This window comes from Halictus rubicundus, chromosome 1 (genome assembly GCF_050948215.1).
Source record: "Halictus rubicundus isolate RS-2024b chromosome 1, iyHalRubi1_principal, whole genome shotgun sequence".
Lineage (NCBI taxonomy): Eukaryota > Metazoa > Arthropoda > Insecta > Hymenoptera > Halictidae > Halictus > Halictus rubicundus.
This window is the reverse complement of record NC_135149.1, coordinates 27,785,652-27,810,843: the sequence shown is the minus strand read 5'-3', so window position 1 is coordinate 27,810,843 and position 25,192 is coordinate 27,785,652. Positions and strand designations below refer to the sequence as shown.

The 25,192-nt window shown below is 40.4% G+C and overlaps 2 protein-coding genes and 1 long non-coding RNA gene across 6 annotated transcripts; 1 reads left to right on the top strand and 2 right to left on the bottom strand.

Moving 5' to 3' along the window:
• Positions 1-464: 464 nt before the first annotated feature.
• On the bottom strand, positions 465-3,221 carry Bap55 (Brahma associated protein 55kD). Of its 4 annotated transcripts, none has more exons than XM_076798364.1 (6): positions 2,929-3,221; positions 2,356-2,815; positions 1,952-2,281; positions 1,627-1,878; positions 1,345-1,542; positions 465-1,074 (listed from the first exon to the last, which is right to left on the bottom strand). In XM_076798364.1, the coding sequence occupies exons 2-6, from the start codon at positions 2,680-2,682 to the stop codon at positions 859-861; spliced, it is 1,323 nt and encodes a 440-aa protein (XP_076654479.1). In that variant the 5' UTR covers positions 2,683-2,815; positions 2,929-3,221; the 3' UTR covers positions 465-858. The 4 variants fall into 4 exon arrangements, with proteins under 4 accessions (XP_076654479.1, XP_076654468.1, XP_076654490.1 ...); XM_076798353.1 differs by having other exon boundaries at positions 2,356-2,702; positions 2,929-3,220; XM_076798375.1 differs by lacking the exon at positions 2,929-3,221 and having other exon boundaries at positions 2,356-2,702; positions 2,760-2,922.
• A 536-nt stretch (positions 3,222-3,757) lies between these two features.
• Positions 3,758-24,146, top strand: Fra (neogenin protein frazzled). The gene is made up of 27 exons (XM_076798293.1): positions 3,758-3,989; positions 14,523-14,688; positions 14,780-14,919; positions 15,172-15,339; positions 15,421-15,543; positions 15,634-15,796; positions 15,878-16,005; positions 16,079-16,238; positions 16,318-16,433; positions 16,965-17,373; positions 17,464-17,611; positions 17,693-17,821; positions 18,065-18,271; positions 18,512-18,803; positions 18,983-19,141; positions 19,265-19,470; positions 19,539-19,691; positions 19,983-20,145; positions 20,214-20,408; positions 20,603-20,641; positions 20,828-20,960; positions 21,071-21,303; positions 21,574-21,678; positions 22,325-22,536; positions 23,043-23,259; positions 23,342-23,478; positions 23,912-24,146. The coding sequence occupies exons 1-27, from the start codon at positions 3,935-3,937 to the stop codon at positions 24,008-24,010; spliced, it is 4,455 nt and encodes a 1,484-aa protein (XP_076654408.1). The 5' UTR covers positions 3,758-3,934; the 3' UTR covers positions 24,011-24,146.
• LOC143359921 (uncharacterized) lies at positions 8,339-24,472 on the bottom strand. Its single transcript, XR_013083183.1, has 5 exons — positions 24,414-24,472; positions 10,346-10,566; positions 9,379-9,558; positions 8,726-9,035; positions 8,339-8,561 (listed from the first exon to the last, which is right to left on the bottom strand). It is a non-coding gene; the product is annotated as an uncharacterized LOC143359921 (long non-coding RNA).
• Between the last annotated feature and the right edge of the window lie 720 nt (positions 24,473-25,192).

The following is a 25,192-nucleotide window of genomic DNA, read 5'->3' as shown; positions in this document are numbered from 1 at the left end:
TTAATCTCAAAAAATAGTTCGTCAAGGTAACATACTTCCGACACTGTAGACTTCATTTCCCACTGTGATCGTGCTTCGGCAAATAGCGTAAAACCGTTTGCCAAATGATTGTTAATAATTAATTGTTCCAGCGCTCCAAATCAATTTGAGATTCATCTATATTTTAGACTAATTTCAAAGTATAGCATGAATTTAATGTACTTCGTCATTAGTGCAATTTGCATTGTGTGCTTTGATCTTGTGGCAATTTCACTGATACAAGACCCATTAACTATGCTTAAATTAAAGGTTCCTTTTGAAATTATACCTTTTAGTCATACATTATTCACATAGAGCCTTTGCTATGGCATTCTACGAATAATGACAAGGAAGAAACACTTTGAAAACAGAACTGTATTTGTCTATAGTGTTTTTACTTCTACAGAAGATACTTGTGGCAAAGGGGATACTGATGTGCACGCACGTCGATGTTAAAGATTTGTATTTTCCACGGTAAGTTTTTATAAAAAATTTTAATACAACTTTGTATACACCATTTCTTATAAAATTTTATTGCGTTTATGTGGTGCATTGATAATAAATAAAACTTTCATTTTTTGACTGCATATTTTACAAGTCATTGTTCAATATCACTTATAAGTAAAATATACTTATCTTAGGTCAAGATCCAAAGCGCGTTGCCTTTAAACGAATCTCAAAGAATGTGGAATTTGTCACTGTATGTATATGTATCTTTTATCATTTGTTTAAACGTGATCTTTCAAACCTATTTGCTTATGAAAAGAAACTTTCAAGGAAATGTTTGTACAAATATGAACGACATTATAAGACGAGGTTAAATGAAAATAACTTATTAATCTATGGACATTTTCGTTCTACTTGACTCTTTCCACTCTCTTCATATTCTTGACTGGAGATCCACATTTGCTGGAAAGTACCGATCGAGGCTAATATAGATCCACCGATCCATGCTCCGAATCGTCGTTCAGCGCATCCGTTTACGCTGATTAATTTCAGTCTCATACTAGACGGTATTCTCATAGACAGATCTCTGTTTAAACGTTCTGGGAAGCCCTGTGCAATGCAACAAATTCGAACAAGTGTGAATAAGATATTTTTACATCATCGTCTAGTTATAACACTTTATTTATCGGCAATTAATAGTCTTCTTAAAATCAGAGATTAACGTTTGAGGATTTTGCTAAGGAATTAATATAATGTACTAACTTCTTTTGAAATTATTATTTAAAAGGAGATTATTGAGCTTCTGTTATGTACAGCTTAGACATTGAAAAGCTTATTAATCAGCTTCCGGTAAATAAAGTGATAATAGCCTAATTATACCTGGATGAATGAATTTCCACCGGTAACAACAACACTTCCATATAAGGCTGGTCTCACATCAACATCACACATGCCGACACTGGTTTGTACAATGTGACCTACTCCCAGCATAGTATTACCAACCATACCTCCACGCATTTGCACCATACTAGGATCAAAGAGAGCTTCTGGCATACGAAATCTCTCACTTCCGAAATCCTTGAAATATTATTATTTGTTAAACTGTAATACTCATGAAAACAAAGATGTATAGTGTTGGCAATGAATATTGCTTTTATATACCTGATGGTATCCAGTTGGAAATTCGTACTGAACTGCAGGAATCGTGGAAACTATTTTTTCATCATAGGGAGTTTCTGATACTTGTAACACGGTAGCTTGGAAATCCTGAATAAGTCTCTTCACCATATAGTTGTGCCAAGATTTAGTGACTTCTGGCAAGCCTTTCTTTTTAACCCACCGAGGTTTGTCATGATCTTTAACAACTTCTTTGCTACCCACCATGTAAGAAGGAGACAGATCAATGTCATTGTCCTGTAATCATTTAAAGAATACGATTATTGAATGTTTTTACACTATGAAACGGTATTCTCTAGTATGTTCATACCTGAAGGAATTGTCTACACTGCATGCTAATATAGTCTCCTCCAAGAGGGGATTTCACTATCGCTTGTGTTAATACGAAACCATCTTGAACAGGCACAGCAGAGGTATGCGTTGCTCCACTGTCAACAACAATACCAGTCGCTCTGCCATTCGCGAAAGCAGCAAGCACTGCGTTTTTAACCAAAAAGTATGCTGGTACATTGTACTTTTCAAACATTAATTCAGTTAGCTTTTCTCTCTTGCTACGAACATTCCATGGTGATTCAGAGAACAGTACTGGATGATATTCTGCATCCGATTGAATTACTTTGGAGTAAGTATAATCTAAAACCTATTAATTATAGTTTTATGTTATTTATTATAGGAAGGTAAATAGTTTTAGCGAAGAGCATATTTTTACGTTACCTTTTCAAAATGATCCCAATCCTCTATCATACCGTCTTTCATGTAACTTACAACTTCCATATTCTTTCGTGGAACATGTAGTATATTAGTATCAATATAATATTTGGTCCCAGATTGCGTGATATTGTTATCCGGCTTTTTATCATCGATGTCCATGGGTTCTGTTTTCGTAGCCGTACAATTGCCATCCTCTCCTATTCCCACCACAGCGGGAATTTCAGCCTTTGGAGTATCCTCTTGAGCATAACCAACTCTCAGAGAATGATGACCCAAGTCAAACACCAAAGCTCCAATTTCATCACCTCCATAAAGCATGCCCCCTGACATTTTGTTGGTTTGAAAATGATCTATGACAGTAATCGAATTATTTGTACAGCTCTCTCTCTCTCTCTCATATCAATTACCACGACATTCTAATTTTCACTTGTATCAGCATCGAATGCAATTCGGTGGCGAACTTCTATCATAAAAACAATGTAAATACTAAATTTAGTATACATAAGCCGGATAGGTAATAACTCATATTAAGTCGGTACATTGCGAATAAATCCCCACATTGAACTTATGACTCACCGTAACTCCTTTACAAAAATAACTCAATGAAATGGTAAAAATATATGTTCTTGACGGCTACATGAACATTTATTTATGTATTCTTTTTAATGCAACAGAAACATAACCTCAACTCAGAAGGACGCTTAGTACCGCCACCATGAACAAAGCTACTCCCAGATTAGAAGATCTAAATCGCAGAATCTCTACCTCCCCCAGTGAGAATAAATCATAATTAAAGGAAGCGGCATTTGACGGTGACAGCGTTTTATTTATTGCAAATTGCTCCTACAATTCATTTGCTCAAGTTATATTGGTGTAAAAACTTTTCTGTTCTCTGTAGATCACGATACAGAATCTTTATGTGAACATAGACTAAAGGGCTACTTAATTTAAATTATCTAATTAACTCGAATAAGAAATTAATAGTAATAATAATAATCATTTATTTACTCTAGCCATACATGTTACATGTTTTCTGATATAATTACAACACATTTCTCTTCGTTGCCTTCCAACAAACCTGGAAAAAACAGGTTACAGGTTACAGGTTAAGTAAAGCGCACGATATTTTGCAATGTCTCTCAACAAAATTTAATTGAAGGAATGTGCAATTAGTCGTACAGCATCGTATCAAAAATTACGAGATCTAGTAGAAATTCAAAAGTCATGGTCGGTAAGGAAGGGATTTCTAAACCACCTGTTAGTTCGATGTTTTCCCGTGGGCAGCGCCACGGTGGCTAGGGCCCGCAAAATGGCGCTACGAGTCAGATTGTCGCACGACTCGAGACAATGCGGAGGTGTATAGCCGTCCTTTAGCCATGTTCTATCGTTAGGTTCGCGAGAGTGTGGTGCGAGAATGAGGCTCACGGATGCGAGATTCGCAGGATCGTTTGACGGGTGACGGTGAGCCAAAGGAATTGGCATGTGTTCGCGGGACAGGACATTGTATGCTGGTGCAGCGATCGCGTGAAGAAATTGCGCTGGGTTTTCGTACGCGTCGGAGTCTGTGACACCCGCTGGCCCAATGGAGCCGCGTACTCTCGCTGTCCCGTTGGCTTTGTTGACATTCGTCGTATCGGGTAAGTTCCCGGTATCATCGTCCTCTTATCTCATCGATCAACGTGATTTTCCTCGCACGGAAATCCACGGCGGCGTCGATTCTGTCAAAAAGCTTTCATTTTTGCAGGGACAAATTTTAAATCCCCGAGTGATTGTTATATCGTGCGAACGAGAGACCCGAATGTCTGCGCAGGACAGCATTGTCACTCGCGGATATATCGTGGAAACGGGCTCTCGCGATCGCGAGACAAAAATCTGATAAAGGCCCTCTCGACAAGCTCTGTTCGGCGTTTTATCGACAAACGTGGAAAACTGGGAAACGCTGTATCGCTTCGCGGTTACCGTTGTTTGCGTTTCGCCCCATTGTAGTAGCGGGCAAATATTTACGAGAACCAATCCGCGATTTTCTGTTTGCTGATATCTTTACGCCGGAGATTACGCCATGGAATACGGTCCCGGACCTGTTTTCGACAACCGCGAGCTGCTCCACCGTCAGAATAATAATTAAATACGTGTTGACGCTGGATTTATGCGGGATTTCTATTTAGGTTTTATTATACGTCGTTTCGATAGATCGTTCGCCGCCGCACCGCGTTGAATTAAATAACAAGCTGGTCCCCGAGCGCCAAATAAAAACAACAGGGAACGATGAATGAAAAGAATTTCGGCACGGCGTTAGTTGATGTTCGCAGCGCAAATTTTGGTTTAGGCGCCTTTTAAGAATTCAGTTGAGAGACACTGCACTCCGGGTGGCTATTATTGATGCAGAGAGAAGGTTATCTCGTGTAAGGGGGTGATTCGGGGTGTACTTCCGATTGCAACGATCTGGACAGTATCCCTTGGCAATACTGTCGCAATAACGAGGGCAGTATAGCTCCCCTGATAAAAGTAACGACGAATTGGGAGCGGTAGAACGCAGGGCTAGGGACCATTGTTCTAGCCCCTGGCCCAGTGTACACAAATATAATAGTCCCTGTGTCCTCCGCAGCACAGACTCATTAAGAGGCAGCCTCATTAACAAACGAACGTGTTCTTTTTTTTGCGGCGGAGTTAATGCTCAATTTACTATGAATCCTCCGGCTAAGCTGCAGGATAGCACAAATTTTCCATGTACATTTTTTTCTAAAACGTAGAGCAATTTTTGTATTTTTTTTTTAATTTTCCAATGGTTAATTGAGTACAGTTTGATAGACAATAATATGTAATAGTCCGGTAGAATTTTATTCGTTTGAATTACGAATGTTAATTCGGTAACTTAATAAGTCAATTTTCGTTTTAAATATCACCGTTCAGAATAAGGAAACTCGACGAAAACGCGGTTAATCTACTCTGGGTAACAACGGTGTAATTAACTTCAGCGTTTTATTAACTGGATTCTTCCGCTGAAAAGGATTCTTTTAATTAAGAAATGGCTGGGTGTGTATTTTGCGTTGAATTTTTCCTGTTGGCAATACACCGTCAGAAGTGGTTACCGCATATTAATTCCGAAAAACTTGGAAATCCGTACGGCGGTTTTAGAAGGCGATCATTTCGTACCTCGAAATGAGAGTACCCCATTAAAGAAGTTGCACCGCTAGAAGCATTTACGTCAAACACTCGAGCAAAGTATTCCAACAACGCGGCAAGCCTCTCCTTGCGATTTTATCATGATAGAAAATGCATCTACTAAACGTCCGGCGTCATTACTTTGAGGCGTTTCGTGCATCTGGAGAGTGAAATAATTTTACAGAAATGTCTGAGATTTCTTTCTGCCGGTACGAACTTCGCAGAAAAATTGCTGACATTCAGAGACGCTGTATAATACTCTCACACGATATCTTATAAAAGTGTCTTGCCGGGATTATATTTCTGAATAAGAAGGATTTCGAGGAATTTTTAGCTCTACGTAAATACGCGCGTGGTTTCGAAACCATTTCGTTTGCTTTTCCATTTCACTTGCTCTGTGTTTCGTAAATATACCCTATGGAACGATGTTTGTAGAAATTAATGACGTTCGCGGCGCCCTTCCCGCAAGCGTCGCTCCTCTTATTATCCTTTTTATTTACTTTTCATTATTACATATACGCGCGTCTAGTTAGATATAAAGATCCATTTCCTGCTCGTCGTGGTGGTGGAGCGTTCAAACAATGAAAGGGGTCTTAAAAGGGTGCCTTCCTCAAATAAACCAGTTAGCTTTGTCTGGGATACGGCACCACCAACGCGCGTAGCTCGCCTGCGGAACAATTATGGGCCCAAACAAACAGAACATGATAAGTTCAACACCGGCATCGGCTCCCGATTTCAGTTCATTGATCTCTCTCTCCTCGTAGACCAATTTCAGGCCAATTTTTAGGCCGGGGAGAACTCGTGTCGGTTCATCAAGTGGAACTGATTGATCACCGTACGGTTCGATAATTCGAAAGAGTCCCGATAGAGATACATTGGCCCTTTCCACGGACTCGTTATGAACTCTCGGCCTGCAGTCGATATCTTGAAAACTCTCTTCGCGGTCGAAAGAGCCTGCGAATCAAAATACACATTCCTATTGAATATCGATACCGCGATAATAAAGCGACGCCTAATGCTCTCTCTCTCTCTCTCCTCGACAGATCTTTTCTCACTTCGAGAACGGTTTTCGTTATCGTCGTTGGGACCGTGTTCGTATAAGGGCTTGCTTGTAGCGTAAATTCGACACATGAAGATCTACTCCGGCACTGGTAGCCCAAATACGGAACACGATCGGGGCAACACAACCGCGTTTCAATGTGTTCCCTGTAAAGTGGTATTTACAAACGCGTGTACTGCGCGACCGATGTCGTAACAACACCTTAATGGTCAGCGCCCACGCGGCGTACGCGCGTGCATATTGATGTATAGGGTGATTTACCTAAGACACTCTCCGCATCCCAAGGAACAGGCCCCGGTTAATTTGATTTCGACATGCTACCCCCACCTGGGCTCCTCGGGTCATCCTAAATTAATCTCATAGTCCGAAATTCTCCAGAATCTTTCTACAAAACGATCAAATTATAATTATAATCATCATTTTAAAAAGAATGTAATTTCTTAAACCCTGCTACACAACGCTTAACCCATTTGCATCGCAGCTCTAAATAGGAGATGCTCAATTGACAGTAAAATGCGGGATTATTCGAACGGGTTGAAGATTGTGGATTACTTGTACAGGCTAAAAATCTAAAACGCGATAGGTACCACCGATTGCGTCGAAAGGAACACGGAGAGTAACGATATTACAGATCCGTCCGAAGGTGATGAGATTTAGGGTGGTAGGATCGAGACGGCAGCGCGGTTGTTTTGTAAACCCGGTCGCATTGCTTTTTCTTCTCCTTACAAAGGTATCACGTTCACTGGCGGTTGCATCACGTTGGCAATTCCATTACCGCTATACCCTGTCGCATGGTTTCGTTGTCCTTTCAGGTCGTCCTTCTCCCAATTCTCGTCTGTTCGCGGACGTTCCGCGGAGCCAGCGCGCGCCTAGAACGGAAGTAGTAACAGTCACGGTACGAAGAAGATAAGAGAAAGACGGATGAGACACGGGGGCCTCGTGGAATTCATTTATCGATCGCCAAAGTCAAGCCTAGATTTCCGTCTATCCCGAGCCGGGCGTCAGAGTCGTGTGCTCCCTGCGACCCCAACTGTCGCGAACGATTAATTGATTCCCTCGCAGGAGGGATCGTAATATCCTCCATCCCCCCGGAGGCGAAACGGTTTTATCAGTATTTATGTGACACCCCGTATATCGGTCGTGCCACGGTGTATACGTACCTTGCCTTCCTTCACGGTCTGTTCGTCACATGTCGAGTACTTTTACCACGTTTTTCAACATTCTCCCTCCTTCCCTTGCCGACTTCCATCATGGGCATGCAAACTCGCCCCACGAATTAATCCGTGCCGCGCAAAAAAATCCCCCCCCCCCCCCCCTCCAGCCCCGAGGATTTATCAACGCTAGAAAATACGTATCGCATATCATATACGTAGAACAGACACGGAGATCGGTACTCAGATGCAATAGAGAAGGTCAAATTGCGATAACACAATCGCTGCCAATATTTGTTTTAGTCCCATATTGCGGTGTACGTTCGCACATTTTTTTTCCGAATGAAAATTTTTATTACAGTGTGCTTCAATGTATAATCGATTTTGTGCCATAATCAAGACATTAGATTAAGCGATATTGACTAAAATTTTGTTTTAGAAATGTACACCGTAATATGGAAGCAGGTGTAATGCTTATAAATATGAACGTCACGTTACGCACGAGGATTTTCAAAAAGTTGAATATAAAATAACGTGTTAATACTAGATTAGCGAAAAAAAGGCTTTCTGCTTTCCTTCTCAATACGAGTTGCGAAAAGCGAAACGTATTTTTAGTGTAAACGAAACTAGTAGACTTTTCGGTGAACCTGAAGTTTTCTTGATCCCTCGTGTCAACAAGCAACATGTTTGCAAGTGGGGTCAACCTTTTTGTCAGGCATAGTGTTAATGCTCGCACTATTCCAGCACAAACACGCGAACTGTGACGGCTCGTCGTTTATGTGTTTACCCAGATTGTTGTAAATCGTGATAGGTAGCCGCGATGGCACGATAACTTCCTGGAACAGTAGTATTTGTTTAAGTGGTCCGTGTATATGTTCCAATTGCGCGTGCTCTAGCATGAAACACGGGAAATAACTGAACATCGACTACTTTATTGCGGTTGCGGAGTTGTTTTGTTTGGGTTTTTTCGTAGGGTGATTTCTGAAAAAGGTGCACTTACCAGTAGAAGGAGAAAGTACCACTACTTTCTAAGCATTTTTGTCGAAGTGTAATCGCTCGACGAGCCCCGTGAAAACACTTTGCATCGTGAAACGATTCCCGCATCGATCGTGTGAACCTTATCTGCAGGAAATTATCCGATACATTTAGCTCGTCCGAGATAGCGACTTCAAGACTCGTTGTAAGTTTGTACGTGGTACTTACGTCCTCCCTCCACTGTCTCTCTCTTCCGCTCCCGTTATGCTACTAAACAAGACGTATAAACCGATGTCTGACAAACACCCTGCCTATAGGGTGTCGAATAATTCGAGCTGAAACAGAAAAATTCTAAATCAATATTCATCGAGTCGTAATTCAGAAGACAAATCATTTTTTCTTGCAAGATAATGGTTCCAGTAGTCTGCCATTTAAGACCGGTAGTCAGCCATCTTGGTTGTTACTATGAATATATTATTTTCTACATTTTTTTGTATGAGGACATGAAGCTATACGTTGGAAGCGATAGGCTGACCATTGTGCACATTCAAATTCATAGCAGTTCGTTAGAATTCCGTGGCCGTAAGGCAAATCGACATAAGTCGTTCCGTTGTTGTTATCGTTTGCTATCGTTATCGGTCCAAGTGTATTAAAAATGCACGCCTTATCTGAACTTACATAATTCTCCCATTATTTGCAACAAACTCTAAATAAAAATATTCAGTTAGTACGAGTGCAAGGTGACTTTTTTTTAAAGTTAGTTGTAACTTTCTGTTTATTTACCTCGTATGCATGGATAAAACTTTGGTCTCCTGTTTTTATTGCGCATTTATATCGCTTCCTTCCGTTTTGTGTAACCTAAAATTTGAAAAAAGTGATATGTTTCGCTTTGTAACGGCAGAGTTTTCTTTTCGAATGTGCCGCCATGTTGGACGTATTGGCGCGCTATCGGCGAACTTTCGAAACGCTGTTCGGTGGGAAAAGACAATTGCTCGTTTCTCGCTAATTTTTCGGCGAAAAAATATTTAGAAAGATTTGTTTTTTTTTTTATTTATTTAATATTGCTTCAACATCAAAGGTCATTAGCAACACGGTACATTTTCTTACAATATTTTATACATTGTATTCTTGATATACTGGGCAAGACCGGCGATATACTCCTTGGAACCTAACAGAATGGGTAAGGACACAGACGAGGTATTGGATAGACCTATCATCCAATGTATTTTTGTGGCCCACTTTTTTGTGGTCACGTAATCCCATTACCATTTTCCGTGTCACATCTTGTATTACCAATTGGAACTAAAATTTGCTGACAGCATCCTCAGTGGTAGGAATTAAAGTTAAAAATAGCTATATATAGTCACTGCAGTCTCGCGAATACGAGAAAATAAACGAATAATTATAAAAACCTCTGATTTTTTTAACAGTCGATATTGCAGAACATGTGACATGAAGTCCCATAACATGATAGGTCTATCCTTATACCTCGTCTGTGGTAAGGATCCAGGGAACTTAGCATTTTTCCTTTCATTCTCATGTTTATAAAGAGAGATTAATTAAGATTTTTTATTCTTTTTTATAAAGATTTATAGAGCGACCTGTACGAAATAAGGTGCAGTGGTTGTTCCCGCGACGGATTTACCTCGGCCGTACACACCGCAATGGTTCTCCTCTTGATCTATTTCGGTATGCCGTGCGGTAGGTTGTCGCCCGCACTCATAAATCAAATAGTCAGACGGCGAACGGTTTATTTTCCTTGAGAATGCAGCTTCGTGGCGCTATCGGGCGCCAAATTTCGCACGTTCCCTTTTCTCTTTTTCATTTGTCGGCTTGTTCTTCGAGCTCGGCGCCTGTTGAACGGACCTGTCAACCGGAGCGGAACTAATTCGTAACGATTTTTCAAAGAGAAAGGTGGGGGGGGGGGGGCAGATTGGTGGATTCGAGAATCGAAGGAACGAAATAAATCGATACCACTTCTTTTTCTTTCAACATTTCGATCGATCGAGCGAAGTTGGCCGCGATTCGGTGGCGGTAAAAATTCGAAACGCTACGCCGCCGGGAAATGAGAAACACGCGGACCGAATGGAATCGACTCGGCGAGAATTAATTCTCTCTGTCGATCGTTGAAGACGTGTTCGCGCTCGTTCGCGAAGGTTGCACGGAAAGGTGACAGACCACCGTGAGCGTGAAACTGTAACCCAATAACCGTGGACAGTGTCTCTCAATTTTCTGGAAGCCTCGATCGAATTAGCCAACTCCGGCCGTTGATGGACGTCAATTATCGATTGCTCGTCCCTTTCGCTCGCCAGGGGACGAAAAAAAAGTATCCAGTTTTATATCCGATCGATATCCTGTCCTACGGTATCCGTGGACTCGCGAAGCTACACCACAGACGAGGTATAAGGATAGACCTATCATCTTATGGGACTTCATGTCACATGTTCTGCAATATCGACTGTTCAAAAATTCAGAGGTTTTTATAATTATTCGTTTATTTTCTCGTATTCGCGAGACTGCAGTGACTCCCAAAAATATTCGAACACTAGGTATAACTAACTTCATGATTTAACAATTCGTTTGTTGATAAAGCAATCGTCCTGGAAATTGCTTCTAGCAATAAAACATTTATTAAGGATGATAAACATATTTATTTGAAAAATATACATACGTTTCATAATAAAAATTATTAAACGAAATAATGGACCATTTGTGGCTCACAAAAATATTCGGACACGTATTATATTTCTCTGGCAATCTCTGGGAAACGTTTGTTTACAAACAGAATCTCGTGGACCATTAGATGTCCATGCCACCTCACTACTGTCAGTAGTAAACGTGAATTCGTTCAAAATGGGTCGCATAGGAAAGAATACGAGTTTCGATGTGCGACAGCTTGTAATTTTTCATCGAGAAAAAGGAAAAACCTATCGCGACATTAGTGCGATGCTTCGTATAAGTAAGAGTACTGCTGCAGATATCTGTCGACGATTTTACATTGAGAATCGCATTGATTCTATTCCGTAAACTGGAAGACCAAGTCTCTTATGTACGAGGGAGAAAAGCAAAATTATTTGGAAAGTGAAAAAAAAATCCGCGCTTCTAAAACTAGTTAGTGAGCTATTAGGAGAAAGCTCCAAAAATGTTTCAGCCGAAACAGTTCGAAGAGTGCTGAGGCAAGCTGGTTACAATGGAAGAGTAGCTAGAAAGAAACCATTTATCAACGAAAAGAATAGGAATAAACGAAAAACCTTTGCAACAGAGCTAATTTTTAAGGATGAGACATGGTGGAAGGATGTCATATTTGCTGATGAAAGCAAATTCAATCTGTACAATTCCGGCGGAAGAACTATGATGTGGCGGAAAGCGAATAAAGAGTTTAATTTTGAAAATACAAGTGGTACAGTGAAACACGGCGGAGGCAGCGTAATGGTCTGGGGTTGCATTTCGTCATATGGAGTCGGTAACCTAGTGTTTATTGACGGTATCATGGACAAAAATCATTATTTAAATATACTCAAAAATAATTTAATTCAAAGTGCTGAAAAAATGGGACTTAATAATAATTTTAAGTTTTACCAAGACAACGACCCCAAGCACAAGTCACGTATTGTGCAAGAATTTTTATTATACCGCTGCCCCAAAATTCGTTATTCGCCGCCCTAATCACCGGACCTTAATCCTATTAAGAAGAATTTATGGGATGAATTGGATAGAAAAATTCGAAAAACCCCAATTACATCGATAGCTGAATTAAAACAAAGACTTGCCACTGAGTGGTCGAATATAACGGTTGAATATTTAAAAAAAATTACAAACAATATGCCAAACAGGTTAAGACATGTTCTTAAACAAAATGGTTATGCCACGAAGTATTAAACAAATTTTGTAATGCTAAATTACATTATCCAAATTGAAAAATGAATATTGTCCGAATATTTTTGTGAGCCAAAAATGGTACATTATTTCTTTTACTAATTTTTATTATGGAATTTATGTATATTTTTCAAATAAATTATTTATGTTTATCAACATTAATAGATCTTTTATTGCTAGAAACAATTCCCGGGACGATTGCTTTATTAACAAACAAATTATCAAGTCGTAAAGTTAGTTATAGCTAGTGTCCGAATATTTTTGGGAATCACTGTAGCTATTTTTAACTTTAATTCCTACCACTGAGGATGCTGTCAGCAAATTTTAGTTCCAATTGGTAATACAAGATGTGTCACGGAAAATGGTAATGGGGTTACGTGACGCCAAAAAAGTGGGCCACAAAAATACATTGAATGATAGGTCTATCCAATACCTCGTCTGTGGCTATACCCGATATTCCACCGGGTAGACGTTCTTCGTACTTTACTTTTTTTTTCTAGGTTATGTTTCACCGCGCGTCTTTTGAATTTTCCATTTATCGAGAGACGCTCGCGGTTCACCCGTAACGTAACGGGTCCCGCACAGAAAGTAGGGTTCCCGAGGCGAGGTCTCGACACCGGAAGATTGTTAGCCCGCGAAAATATTCATAATTGTCCCGCGCATAATGCGTATCTCTTTCATAAAGAGCCTTAAGAATCTCGGCGAGAAAGGATTTAACGAGCCCCGCGGAATTTCTTCGGCTCGGTCGATATCGGCGTTGCGTGAATGCGAGATGTTTTATCATGGAAATAACGAAGCTCGCCTCAACGCGAATAATCCATGGAAAATTTATGGGGGGACTGTTACCGAACGGAGAAAAAGAGAGAGAGAGAGAAAACTATTCGTTGTAACCCTCTGTAACCCCGTGCGAAGTCGCACGCCGAATCCACGTGATCCCGCGGCAACTTGAAATTCGAAATTCTTTGTTCCCCGTCGCTGTTCGTTTTGCGTAGGAAATACCTCGCGGCGCGTATCGATTGCATGGAATTTAAAAGGTAAGAGAGCTCGCGTTCACTAGAAATCATTCGGATCGCGTCCCATAAAATTGTTCCCGTCCGAGATTCTCTTATTCCTTTGTTCTCGCGAAGGGCTATTCAGAAAACGACGTTGAATCGTTCTGCATCGTGCGGTTGCGTACGTCGTATCGGGCGATCGCAAAGCCCCAACGAAAGAAAGAAAAGAAAAGAAGAGAAAAGGAAAGAAAAGAAACGAAAGAAAGGAAGGAAAAGAGAATTTAGGCACTCGGCTCGGGTGTCTCGCCAAAGGGCCAAAGGGTGCCTCTGTAGGGTTGCCGACCCTTTATCCCCCCCCTCTTCCCATTTACACACCACCACGCACATCCCACATCTTCGTTAGGTAAACCCTCACAAGTTCTCAACATCCACCATCACGATGCTTATGCGGACGCCTACGCACGTGTTTAGTAACTTACGGGAGATGCAATCGAAATTTGATAGTCCCGCTGCCCCTATCGAGTTTACCCTGATGATGGTTAGCAAGATAGATGTCCGCTAGAATACCCGTTCTTTTTACACGTTTTTTCTTATAGCGAAAAGTAGAGGACGGTGTTCTTTATCATGCTAAGCCGCACCTGGGTCACAGTGTCTCTCAACGGGTGTGAGACACACCTGTACAATCTGATAGAGGATGTAATTTAGAATACAAACAAGTTTCATTATCTTTCATAATTGACTCGCAAGGATAGGCCCCCGAGAATTTTGAATACAAACAGATCTTTTTTAACGATTGTTTCACAATGATAAATCCTCAATCTGGAAATTCAGAAATTTTCTTAATTTCCGGGCGAGAGATCTTTCCTTGTTCGCAGCAATGAGAAGCGCAGAGGCATTGTATGCTAATATTTTCACATTATGAAAAAGTATATAAGTCGACTTTGTCCTTGACAGCCAGCGCAGGTGGTTTGTACTTTATCATTGAGCCGCAAGATGCAGTGGTGGAGCAGGGTGGTGCGGCCAGACTGGACTGCGAAGCCAAGAGTAGTTTCGGGGAACCGAATATACAGTGGCGAACCGATGATGGCCAACCGATTAATTTTATTGGGGACAGTTTTCGGTAAGGATATTCAGTGATAATATTATAGTCCGTCTAGCACGTTCTAGTTACACCATTTTTCTACTGTACTCATTCTGTTCTTCGATTATAGATCTCAGCTAGCAAATGGGTCTTTGTACATAAATAGCGTTTACGGCAGTAATCCAGAATTGACTGGCAGCTATCAGTGTTTAGCTTCTGTAGAGGATGTTGGAGCTATTGTCTCACGAACAGCCACAATTAAAATTGCAAGTTAGTATCTAGTACATAACTTTCTCTAGAAGATTATGCGTTTATAGCAAAAGCAAATAGATGAAATACAGAAGAGACAGATGAATTGAATATTACTGGTACATTATTTACAATCTAATTTTACAGACGAAATCAATTTGTATGTAACTCCCCTTTCTTATAACTGATGCAGACAATTTTTATCTTAAGATCGGCAGTCTAGTTATGATGTATTATATGAACTAAAAGTAAACCAAGAGTTCTGTTTTAAAGGTTTGCCAGGATTTGAAAAGGAGCCTCAAGACACAATGGTTCATCCAGGGCAAATTGCATATTTAAGTTGCACACTTCCTTCGTCCTCTAGTTCTATAAGTATACAGTGGTTGAAAGATGAACACCCGCTTGTACTGGATGACAGTCGAATGACAGTGTTGCCATCAGGTAAATTGCCATGCTAATAGCAGATAGAATACAGTTGCTTTCCGTTCTAATGTTCATTTATCTTCTTTCTTTGCCACATAGGTGCATTGGAGATCGACGATGTTAACATACAAGACATTGGATCGTACAGGTGTAATGCAAGTAGTTATGGACAATATAGACTGAGTAATAAAGCACAATTAGGTTTACTGACAAGTGATATTGGTTAGTATAATTCTTAAGGCGCGCTGATATGTGGGTCGTATAATTTCTGAGGAAGAGATAATACTAATCTCTTACTTTGTTGTATCACAGATCAAGAAAGTACACCACCAGTCTTCATAGCTAAACCATTTAGGCAAGTGGTTGTTGAAGGATCAACAGTTACTCTAGAGTGTGCTGCCAATGGCTATCCAAAGCCAAGTATACAGTGGCTGAAAGATGGTACAGCTATTGACCTAGCATCGCTTGATTCTAGGTGCGTACAGTCTATGTAAAGAAATTATATAGAGCTGAAAGAGAATTTTTGTTTGCTAAAAGCACAGATTTTAATGTTTAGATACCAGAAGGTAGCTGCATCCAGTCTTGTAATTAATAACGCCCAAGAAATAGACGACGGTTCATATCAGTGTCGCGCGGAGAATGAATTCGATACTTTGGATGCAGTTGCTGACTTAATTGTACAAGGTATGCATAATTTAATATTTCCATTTGTCTCTTTCTCTCGATATTGCTGACATAATTATGCCTTCGTCTTCAGTGCCACCCAGATTTATAAAAAAGCCAGAAGATAAGGTAGCTAGCGAGAATCAAGACTTAGAATTCGAATGTGAAATCTATGGAAAACCGGAGCCGAAAATTTCGTGGCTCAAGAATGGAGAACGTATCACGTTTAATGCATACTGGCAGATCATTAACGGGTAAATTATTAGTGCGATTAGAAACAATCAGCTTGAGTTTGTCTGACGAGATAAGTATCTTCGATGTGATTACTTCCAGCAGTTACCTTAGAATTAACGGTCTACTGAAGATAGATGCTGGAATTTTTCAATGTATCGGAACGAATTCTGCTGGAAGCGTGCAAGCCGCAGCACGTCTAACGATTAGTCAACCTAGTGAGTACTCGTCTCACTGTATGTAGAACTTAGCCCGCAAATCATTCTGAATATTATTTTGTACATATTTCTCGTTTTATCCATCACTTGATTCAATTCGTCGATGTACGCAGAGTAAGTCACGCGATATTCTGTACCTGAATATCCGCAGTAAAACGTTCCCGAAAGTGAATATAAATACATATTCGGAATGTTGATTCTCGGGGCAAAATTGTCCAGAGCAGGGACTTATACGGTACAATTTTAATACCGGTACTAGGCCAACAAAGTAATACCGAAACGGGTTATTATCATTATCGAAATAATTACCGGTATTATTTTGGACATTTCGGTATTTCTATAAGGTGTTTTGTATTTCGGTAGAAGTCCCTGGTCCAGAGGTATTCAGGTATATCCCATTCTCTGTGACTCGCTCCGAACGATTCATTATTTTGTTCGTGTTACCGTTTGAGATTTTAATTTGATCTTTATTTATTTTTCCATTTGCGTGTCCTCCTTGTTAACTGTGTGCATGCTAACCACCGTATCCAGAAAAAGTAAATTTCCACAAGTCAACCACGCCGAAAACGATCCCCAAGAAAAAGTTACCACAGCACCGTCAATTGTACAATAAAACGTGGCAACATCCGAGCACCCTTTTGGGTCACACGATGTCGGCGTTCACACAGAATCCGCCGCTCTCCATTAGCCCCTCCGACGATCCAGCAGATCTTCCTGGATCTGTACGATTTCCTAACTCTCCTTACGACCCGAAATCCCATTTTGTAGACGACACAGAGAGCCTGGAGTCGATAGAAGGAAGCGTTCCCTCAGCCCCGAGAAATCTGAGTCTCGTCATTGTCACCGCACGATTCGTCACCTTAAGGTGGCAAGAGCCGGAAAACACGAACGGGGAGATTGAACATTACAAGATTTATTACAAACAAGAGGGCGCCCAGAGGTGATCGCAAAGCCTTTTAACTCGTTTGAATAAAGAGAAGTCGATTCGTTCGTTTCTATCTCATGTATGTTGTCTGATGAAATTTTCCAGAGAAAGAGTTGTAAACACGCATCAAAAGTTAGAAGCTATGATACCGGGCTTGCAGCCAAGTATGACGTATCAGTTTCGGGTGGTAGCCTCAAACGCGAGAGGTCCTGGAACGTCCAGTGAAGTGTTGCAAGTCACTACGCTCACTGAGGTCCGTTTAGAATGTCGAAAAGAACCAGCGAACATTTGTTCTCGGTTTACTGTGTTTGTTATAATTGTTCTCTTGTAACAGGCCAATGTTCCCGGATCTCCATTGAACTTAGAAGGTCAAGCCACGAGCAGCGTGAGCATCACATTGTCATGGGAGAAACCGCAAGTTCTTAACGGCAGAATATCGAAATACTTGATCACGTTTGTTGAGGTATAGAAAAGCTTTGCCGTGTGAAAGTATCGATCATTGTTAACACTTCGAGTGCCAACCAGCAGTCTTAAAGATTCCGTTAAATCAAAGAAATTTATTGAATCTAATCTCCTTGCATTTGAAACGAATTCAAAAATTCATTTGTGAATCTAGAGAAATAAATCCGTCTCCTATTTCTGGAAGATGCGGCACTCAAAGTGTTGATGGAGAACAGAAATGAGTATTTATTGTTTGATTTTGAAGGGTGACAATGAGGAAATCATTCGCGAGACCACTAGTACCATGCACGAATTGGTAGACCTCGTGCCTTATACAGAATACAGTATTAGAGTCCAAGCCGTGAACGAGCACGGCCCTGGCGCGTTTAGTAGAGATATCATAGTGAGGACTTATAGTGCACAGCCTACTCAACCACCACACAATGTTACAGTAGAACCAGCTAGTCCTACAGTGCGTATTATACCTAGGATTCTTAACACTAGGTTTACGGAGCATTAGAAGTGACTGTTTCCATTACTCTGTAAAAATAACACGAATTTGTCTGTCCAAATTCTTAATTTTAATAATAGTGACTTAATTCTCAACAATAGTAAATTAAAAATACTAGAATCCGTCATTTTGGTGGGTCCCGTAAACCTAGTGCTGATGTACTTGAAGCGCGTACCTCTTATGTTTTCTTTTCGTGCGTAGAGTATTATAATAAGGTGGGAGCCTCCATTGGAGGGACAAAATGGAATTATCACTGGCTACAAGATCCGCTATCGTCGACACGATCGCGGCTCACAGCCAGTTACTATAACTACCGAAGGAAGTCAACGCTCAAGAGTGCTCACAGGACTTGAGAAACATGTCGTCTATCAAGTTCGCATTTGTGCCTTAAACGTGAATGGTACTGGGCCTTGGACGGAATGGATACAGATAAAGACGTACGAGACCGAATCGGACGAGAAGAGAGTGCCGAACACACCGAGCAATTTAAGAAGTTAGTTGGACCTTTATACCCTTTGCTACAATATTATTTTATTTTCACTCTGCTCGAATCCTTAGTCATGAAAGAAAACTTCATTTTTATAAATCAGCCCATAAAATGTTTCATTTGCGCAAACGTCCATAGTCTTGTAATCAGATTCCTTATTTACTATGTCTTCTTGTGCGTCGCAGCAAAAGTGAAGTCAGACAGTATACAAGTGTTCTGGAGTTCGCCGAAGGATCAGAGTATCAAAGTGAAGGGCTACAAGCTAGGATGGGGTAAGGGCTTTCCTGATGTCGATGTACAGCTTCTCGATGGGAAGGAACGTTCTTTCACCATAGAGCCATTAGGTACGTCTTCGGAGCCTACGAAACCAACAATAAGAGAATAGCAAACTCAATAGCTTGACAATCGTTTTTAAGCAAATTAATAACGCCAGTCACCGATTCTAATAATACTGTATACTTTTAAAGAACCAATGACGGAATACGTTATAAGCTTGCGAGCAACAAACGACGCCGGTGATGGCCAGCCGGCTTATGCGAATGTACGAACAACTGAACGGTCTGTATCTGAATCCTCTGCGCCTTGGATACCACCAGTTGGCCTTAAAGCAGCTGTTTTATCAGATACTACTGTAGTGTTGTACTGGACCGACACAACATTACCAAAAACTCAGGTATGTTGATAGAATGTTTTTTCATTGTACGGAATTCTTCAGTAAAAACAAATTAATTGATGTTGCAGTTCGTAACGGACAATCGTTACTACGTGGTACGCTACATGAATCGTCATAGCAGTACCCCCCGTTACAAGTATCACAATGCTACCGATCTCAATTGCATGATACACGATTTGAAACCGAACACTGTCTACGAATTCACGGTCAAGCTGGTCAAGGTATGTATTTGAACCGATCATTCTTGCTTTTTCAACACTTTGTGTGCCTAGCTAGTAGCCTCGAAATTTTCGATAAAATGAAAGTAATTTATTAGATGGAACAAAAATCGAAAGGTTGAACAACTCTGAGAATACTCTTTCACCAGTTTAGCATTTTGCAGATCCTAACCAACTTGCTACACTCGATACAATAACGTAAAAATTCATTTACAGATCTAAACGAGTAATACCCATTTTTGGTAGACGCGGCACTCACAGTGTACAAATCGATTAAGTGTTATTTTTCTTTAGGGGAAGCGAGAATCGCCGTGGAGTATGGTTGTCATGAATCAAACGCAAGAAGCTGCGCCAAGTTCTGCGCCGAGGGATTTGTTGATACAAACAATTGAAGACCGTCCGACTTCAGTATTGCTACGATGGCAGCCCCCTAAGCAGCCTAACGGACCAATCACAGGTATTAATTAATTTTTGATTTGCCAGAAATATTTCAAACAAATTCGAAACTATATGAACCATTTTCAGGATATATTATATTTTATTCTATCGACAACACGAAGTGGGATCGCGACTGGCTGATCGAAGCGGTTATCGGCGACAAGACTGAGTTCATCGTGAAAGGCCTTAAACCAAACACAACGTATTACTTTAAGATTCAGGCACGAAACTCGAAGGGATACGGTCCATTTTCAACCACCGTTCCGTTCAAAACACCACCGAGTAAGCACTCCCACATATTAAAGAATCTCCATGCACGCACTCGGCAATATGTTGGTCTCGGACGAGTTTGTTAAGCGTTGCGTACAGTGTTATCATCACCTACAGCAATTCTCGTTTCCTTTGATCTCTTTATACCGTCTGTACAGTATCGGTGTGTGTTAATTATTACTTTTATTTTTTTATTTCTATGCTAGGCAATGGCATGGATGTCTATGATGAATTGCATGGTCGAGGTAAGATATTATTCTCTCTCAGATCATCCGTTATGATAGAATTGCATGAAGTAATGAATGTCTAAGTAATGCATACAGTAAAATTGAAATCGATATTTCATATTCGTTGCATATGTACCATACAGTTGAAATTTTATTTTACGGAGATAGCAGCGGCCAATACTGAAGAATTAATTTAATTTGCAGACGGACGAGGACTCTCGAATATATTGATCTATATCATTGTCGGCTGTTCTATTATTCTGATTCCTGGTGTAGTGGTTGTAGTGGTAGTGATGTGCTGCAAACGCAATCCAGATACGCCAGACCGGAAGAAAGGGTGTGTATTAGAATTCGTGAGCGCACTATTGTATTTTATTACGAAATCGAACACGAACTTTTGCACCGATCTAATATTTTTATGAAATACATTCTATTAAAATCTTTTAGATACGCGAAAGACGTGAATCAAAAGACCAACATCAAGCCACCGGACTTGTGGATTCACCATGACCAAATGGAGCTGAAAGCTCTCGAGAAATCATCGATAAATGGAGAAGCATCTACCAGTGGTGTAGCCAGTAACACGTTGCCCAGGCCAAGCAATCAGGATTACAATCAGGAGAACGTACACGGGAATTCCAGTTCATTGGACAAACGTACTTACGTGCCAAGTTACATGGGTGAGTACCCGGGAGGAAAATTACATGCTAGAGTCACTTATCATACCAAACACACCCTGCACAAAACTTGGTTTGCGTCATATTCTTTTATGATCATAGAAACGAATACAACGTGTTTCTAACATCGTTCAGTACACAGTTTTAATGATTTCTGTATGTACAGTTTTTTGGCGTCCTTGGTTAATGACCATCACCGTAGAAAAGATAATTATATTTCGTTCGCTGTTTTCCTGATTTCTCTTCGGTTTTTGTTCGTTCACACGATATTAGGTAACACTGACGAGAAGTGCTCGACCCTGAGTAGGCAGCATAGTCGAGGAAGCCACAAACCTAAACTCATTACACTGCCTGTTGACAGTGCGTCTTTACACCAACGTAAGTCAATGTTGAATATAATTTCACGAATTTACAGTGAATGGTAGACGTACTTACAGTGACCAAAATTAATATTCTGACACTCTTAAGAAGACGATAATTTTTTTCATATTGAACCATATGATTTGGATTTTTTTGAGAAGTTAGAACAATTAGTTTACTGTAGGACGTGAAGAAGAAATTTTGGAAAAATTGCAATTGGTCGGAATTGCAGAGAAAATACTAAAAGTTGTTGTTTACAACTATATTTTATGCGAGCCTATGTCGAAAACTTAAAAAATGCGTTTTGTAGATCCGTGTCAATATAACAGATCTATGAAACGCATTTTAAAAATCTTAAATACAGTAGACCTACATAAAAAGGTTGTAAAAAAATAACTTTCAGTAATTTTCCTGCAATTTTTAAAGAAATTTCTGTTTAACGTCGTGTGGTAAACTAATTGTTCTAACTTCACAAAAAAGTCCAAGTTGTACGGTCCAACATTAAAAAAGTTATGGTCATTTTAAGAATGTTCGAATATTAATTCCAGCCATTGTTGTATGCTTTGTCTGCGACAACGAGACAGTTCTTGGTTTTGTGATACGTAGTAGAAGTTGTTCGGTCGATGTTGTTAAGCTTTGTAACAAAGATTTCGACCTGTTGCAGCCATAGCGACTGCTACGCCGATCGTGAACACGAGCATGTCGCAGCCAACGATTCATACCTCCTGTAGCGACACGCCATCCGTCAGACAAAACTACCCCCGAACAGTGGCGCAATATAGCCTAAGTCGAGCGCATATTACGCTGGAGCCGACTCCGGAATCGAGTCCAGACTCTTGCAACATTTCGAGCTCGTACGAGCCGTTGCAGAGCCAAGTAAGACGTTCATTCAATATTTTCGAAAATATCTAAACCATTCCATATCACGTTGATGCACATGAAATGTCGAATTACGTTTATTCGTGGAAGTTTGTTTCCATGGTTATTTTCCACATAAAATCTTAAATAGTTTCTATCGAAACAAAGTTTTTCGGAACTGTACATTTCTGCCATCCTTTAAATAGATTGAGTTAAACATGGATTTCACTGATATTTGTATAAATCAAACAGACAGCAATGCTGCGCCAACCACTCGCAATATATACAAAGCTTTTGGGAATAATACTGCGAATGAGAGAAAAGTGCAGCGTTGTGTTTTGTGGAATATTTCGAACGGTGCTGGACAATGATAATTGATGGGTCATGGATAAATGCATGGAAAGTTAAAAATTTTAAATCCAGTAGAAATGGATTTATAGAAATGGTTCAGAAAATTCGAAATTTTATATGCACCAACCTAATGGTTAAACCGGACACACTGTATAAATCATTTGAACTTGCAGCCACTGTCGTATGGAGCAAGCGGACAGTCGTACACCGGAAGCACTCAGTACGCTTCCGGTCATTACGGGAACAGCAATCAGCCGTCAAGTAGCAGCGGAGGAACCGACGGCAGCGGTAGCAGTAAAAGGATGCAAGGACATCCTTTGAAGAGCTTCAGCGTCCCGGCGCCTCCACCGCAATCCGCGCCTTCTACGCCAGCGCAACAGAAACATGGTGGTTTGTCTCAATATATTCGGAAGTATTTCCGTCTCGTGATTCATTGCTACCTGCGTATTGTCATTGTCGATCTTTTGTACAGTTTCTCAAGTAACGGTGAGACCCACGATGTCCGGTAGTCCCTACAAAAAGCCGCAGAGCACCACGCAATTAGCGAAGAACCGATTAGCCTCGGTTGCGAACCCAATGCATACATCGGAGGAAGTGGAACGATTGAAGGTAACGAATATCTTAATTGAAATCTAGTCTTGTCCATGTAAAACGGTGAGAATGGCTTTTTAGTCCCGTATTACAAAAAACACTGGCACGACAACCTCGAATGTTTAATTACTAGACTGCAGGTTTCATGCATTTGCGGCAAAAATGAGTAGATGACATTTTAAACAGTAAAGGGATCACAGAAATTAATCCCTAAGGAATTATGAATAACAAAGACGTGTTCTAATCACTGCAATTGTAAAATAAATCGAAGTACAAGGGGTTAAAGAGGGGATGGCAACTTCATTTGGCTTCTGTTCGTTACAATCGATGCAGACAATTTTTATTTTGCATGCAGACCCGCAGTCTATCGATCAGACACCAGCCTTGGCTTAAGCTATCAGTTTCTTCGAGTAGATAAGAACGCTTGATTAATTGTTATCACTTTTTTCAGCCTTCGTACAGTACAGAAGAACTGAATCAGGAAATGGCGAACCTGGAGGGTCTGATGAAAGACCTGAATGCCATAACAGCGTCCGAGTTTGAGTGCTAGAAGAGGTTCCTAAACCTTGTGCCATCTCAATTCAATAGACTGCAATCATACATTCTCAATGTTAGTACCTGAGAGATATAGGTGTGTGACGATCACGTTACACGATAACAAAAAAGGAAAAGAAAAATAAAGAAAATGAAAGAGAGAAACTCCTCCGCGGGGATCATGTTTCGGCACATGGAAATGCAGCGTAATTGGCAACGGATATGTTAACCGATGGGAGCCGATGAACGGCGTCAGTATCGAACGGTTTCCGAAAAAAAAGAAAACGGTTCGCCTGCAAAAATGATCATCGTCAAACTCAGTGTGATTGGACTGGAACGAGAGTGTTTCCTAGTCAATTTGCTTTTTCCTCCGGTACTAACGTTGTTTTATTACGGCGAAAGCGCAGAAGTATACTTGCCAATTGTAACTTGACACTGCCACGCTCTTGTAGTGGACTTGTAATTCACAAGACTGTGAGTGGTACGGTTTTACAGTGAATCGACGCGAGAATAAGACGTTTTATTACGAGCGTTTGATGGTGTGTGTGTTCTTTTTCTTCGGCAGCATGAGTGCATACGACACTCGAGACGAAAGGAAAATGATAAGTTTGTACCTTATCTGGGATTACAGGCAACGCATGGGATAGACCTATCTGTTCAGTATACTTTTATATCATGCGAATGTTGAGTGAAAAGTATTGAAACTTAATTTTGTCAAGAGTAACAGGATCAGTATATTTCAGGTATTCAAAGTTACACGCTGAGATTATAAATGTTTTTTTTTAAATTAATTTCGACGGTCCGGCTGCTTCTGTTTTTAACGCTAGGTTTACGGGACGAGTTCTAATATTTTTAATTTACTGAAATTTCTTTCTTTCGGTGTAAATTGTTTTAAAAATGGCTGAAAATTTGGGTAGACACGTTCTCGTTATTCTTATAATGTAATGCAAATGAATCACTTTTAGTGCTGCGTAAGCGTAGTGTTAATGTCGCGAGATAAGATCATTTGAACGATTAGGTCTATCCTGCACGCTGAAATCCTTTCTCGCAGCTAGAGTGCGGTTACGTTAATGACACAACGGATTCATAGCGAAGAGAAACGGTTTTAACGTTTCTCGATTCTTATACGTGTAAAACTGACTGGTAATCGGATTGATTGTCTTTTTATATGCTTCGGTAAAACGGACGATCTTGCCTA

What these genes read in the sequence shown, in the direction of transcription:
- Bap55 (XM_076798364.1), bottom strand. Translation starts at nt 2,682, where the DNA reads ATGTCAGGGGGCATGCTTTATGGAGGTGATGAAATTGGAGCTTTGGTG. An exon ending in ATTGGGATCATTTTGAAAAG is followed by an intron (nt 2,282 to 2,355) that starts GTAACGTAAAAA and finishes TATAATTAATAG; the next exon opens with GTTTTAGATTATACTTACTC. An exon ending in GTGGAAATTCATTCATCCAG is followed by an intron (nt 1,075 to 1,344) that starts GTATAATTAGGC and finishes TGCATTGCACAG; the next exon opens with GGCTTCCCAGAACGTTTAAA.
- Fra (XM_076798293.1), top strand. Translation starts at nt 3,935, where the DNA reads ATGGAGCCGCGTACTCTCGCTGTCCCGTTGGCTTTGTTGACATTCGTC. An exon ending in GCCTAACGGACCAATCACAG is followed by an intron (nt 20,146 to 20,213) that starts GTATTAATTAAT and finishes AACCATTTTCAG; the next exon opens with GATATATTATATTTTATTCT. An exon ending in AGCGCAACAGAAACATGGTG is followed by an intron (nt 23,260 to 23,341) that starts GTTTGTCTCAAT and finishes TCTTTTGTACAG; the next exon opens with TTTCTCAAGTAACGGTGAGA.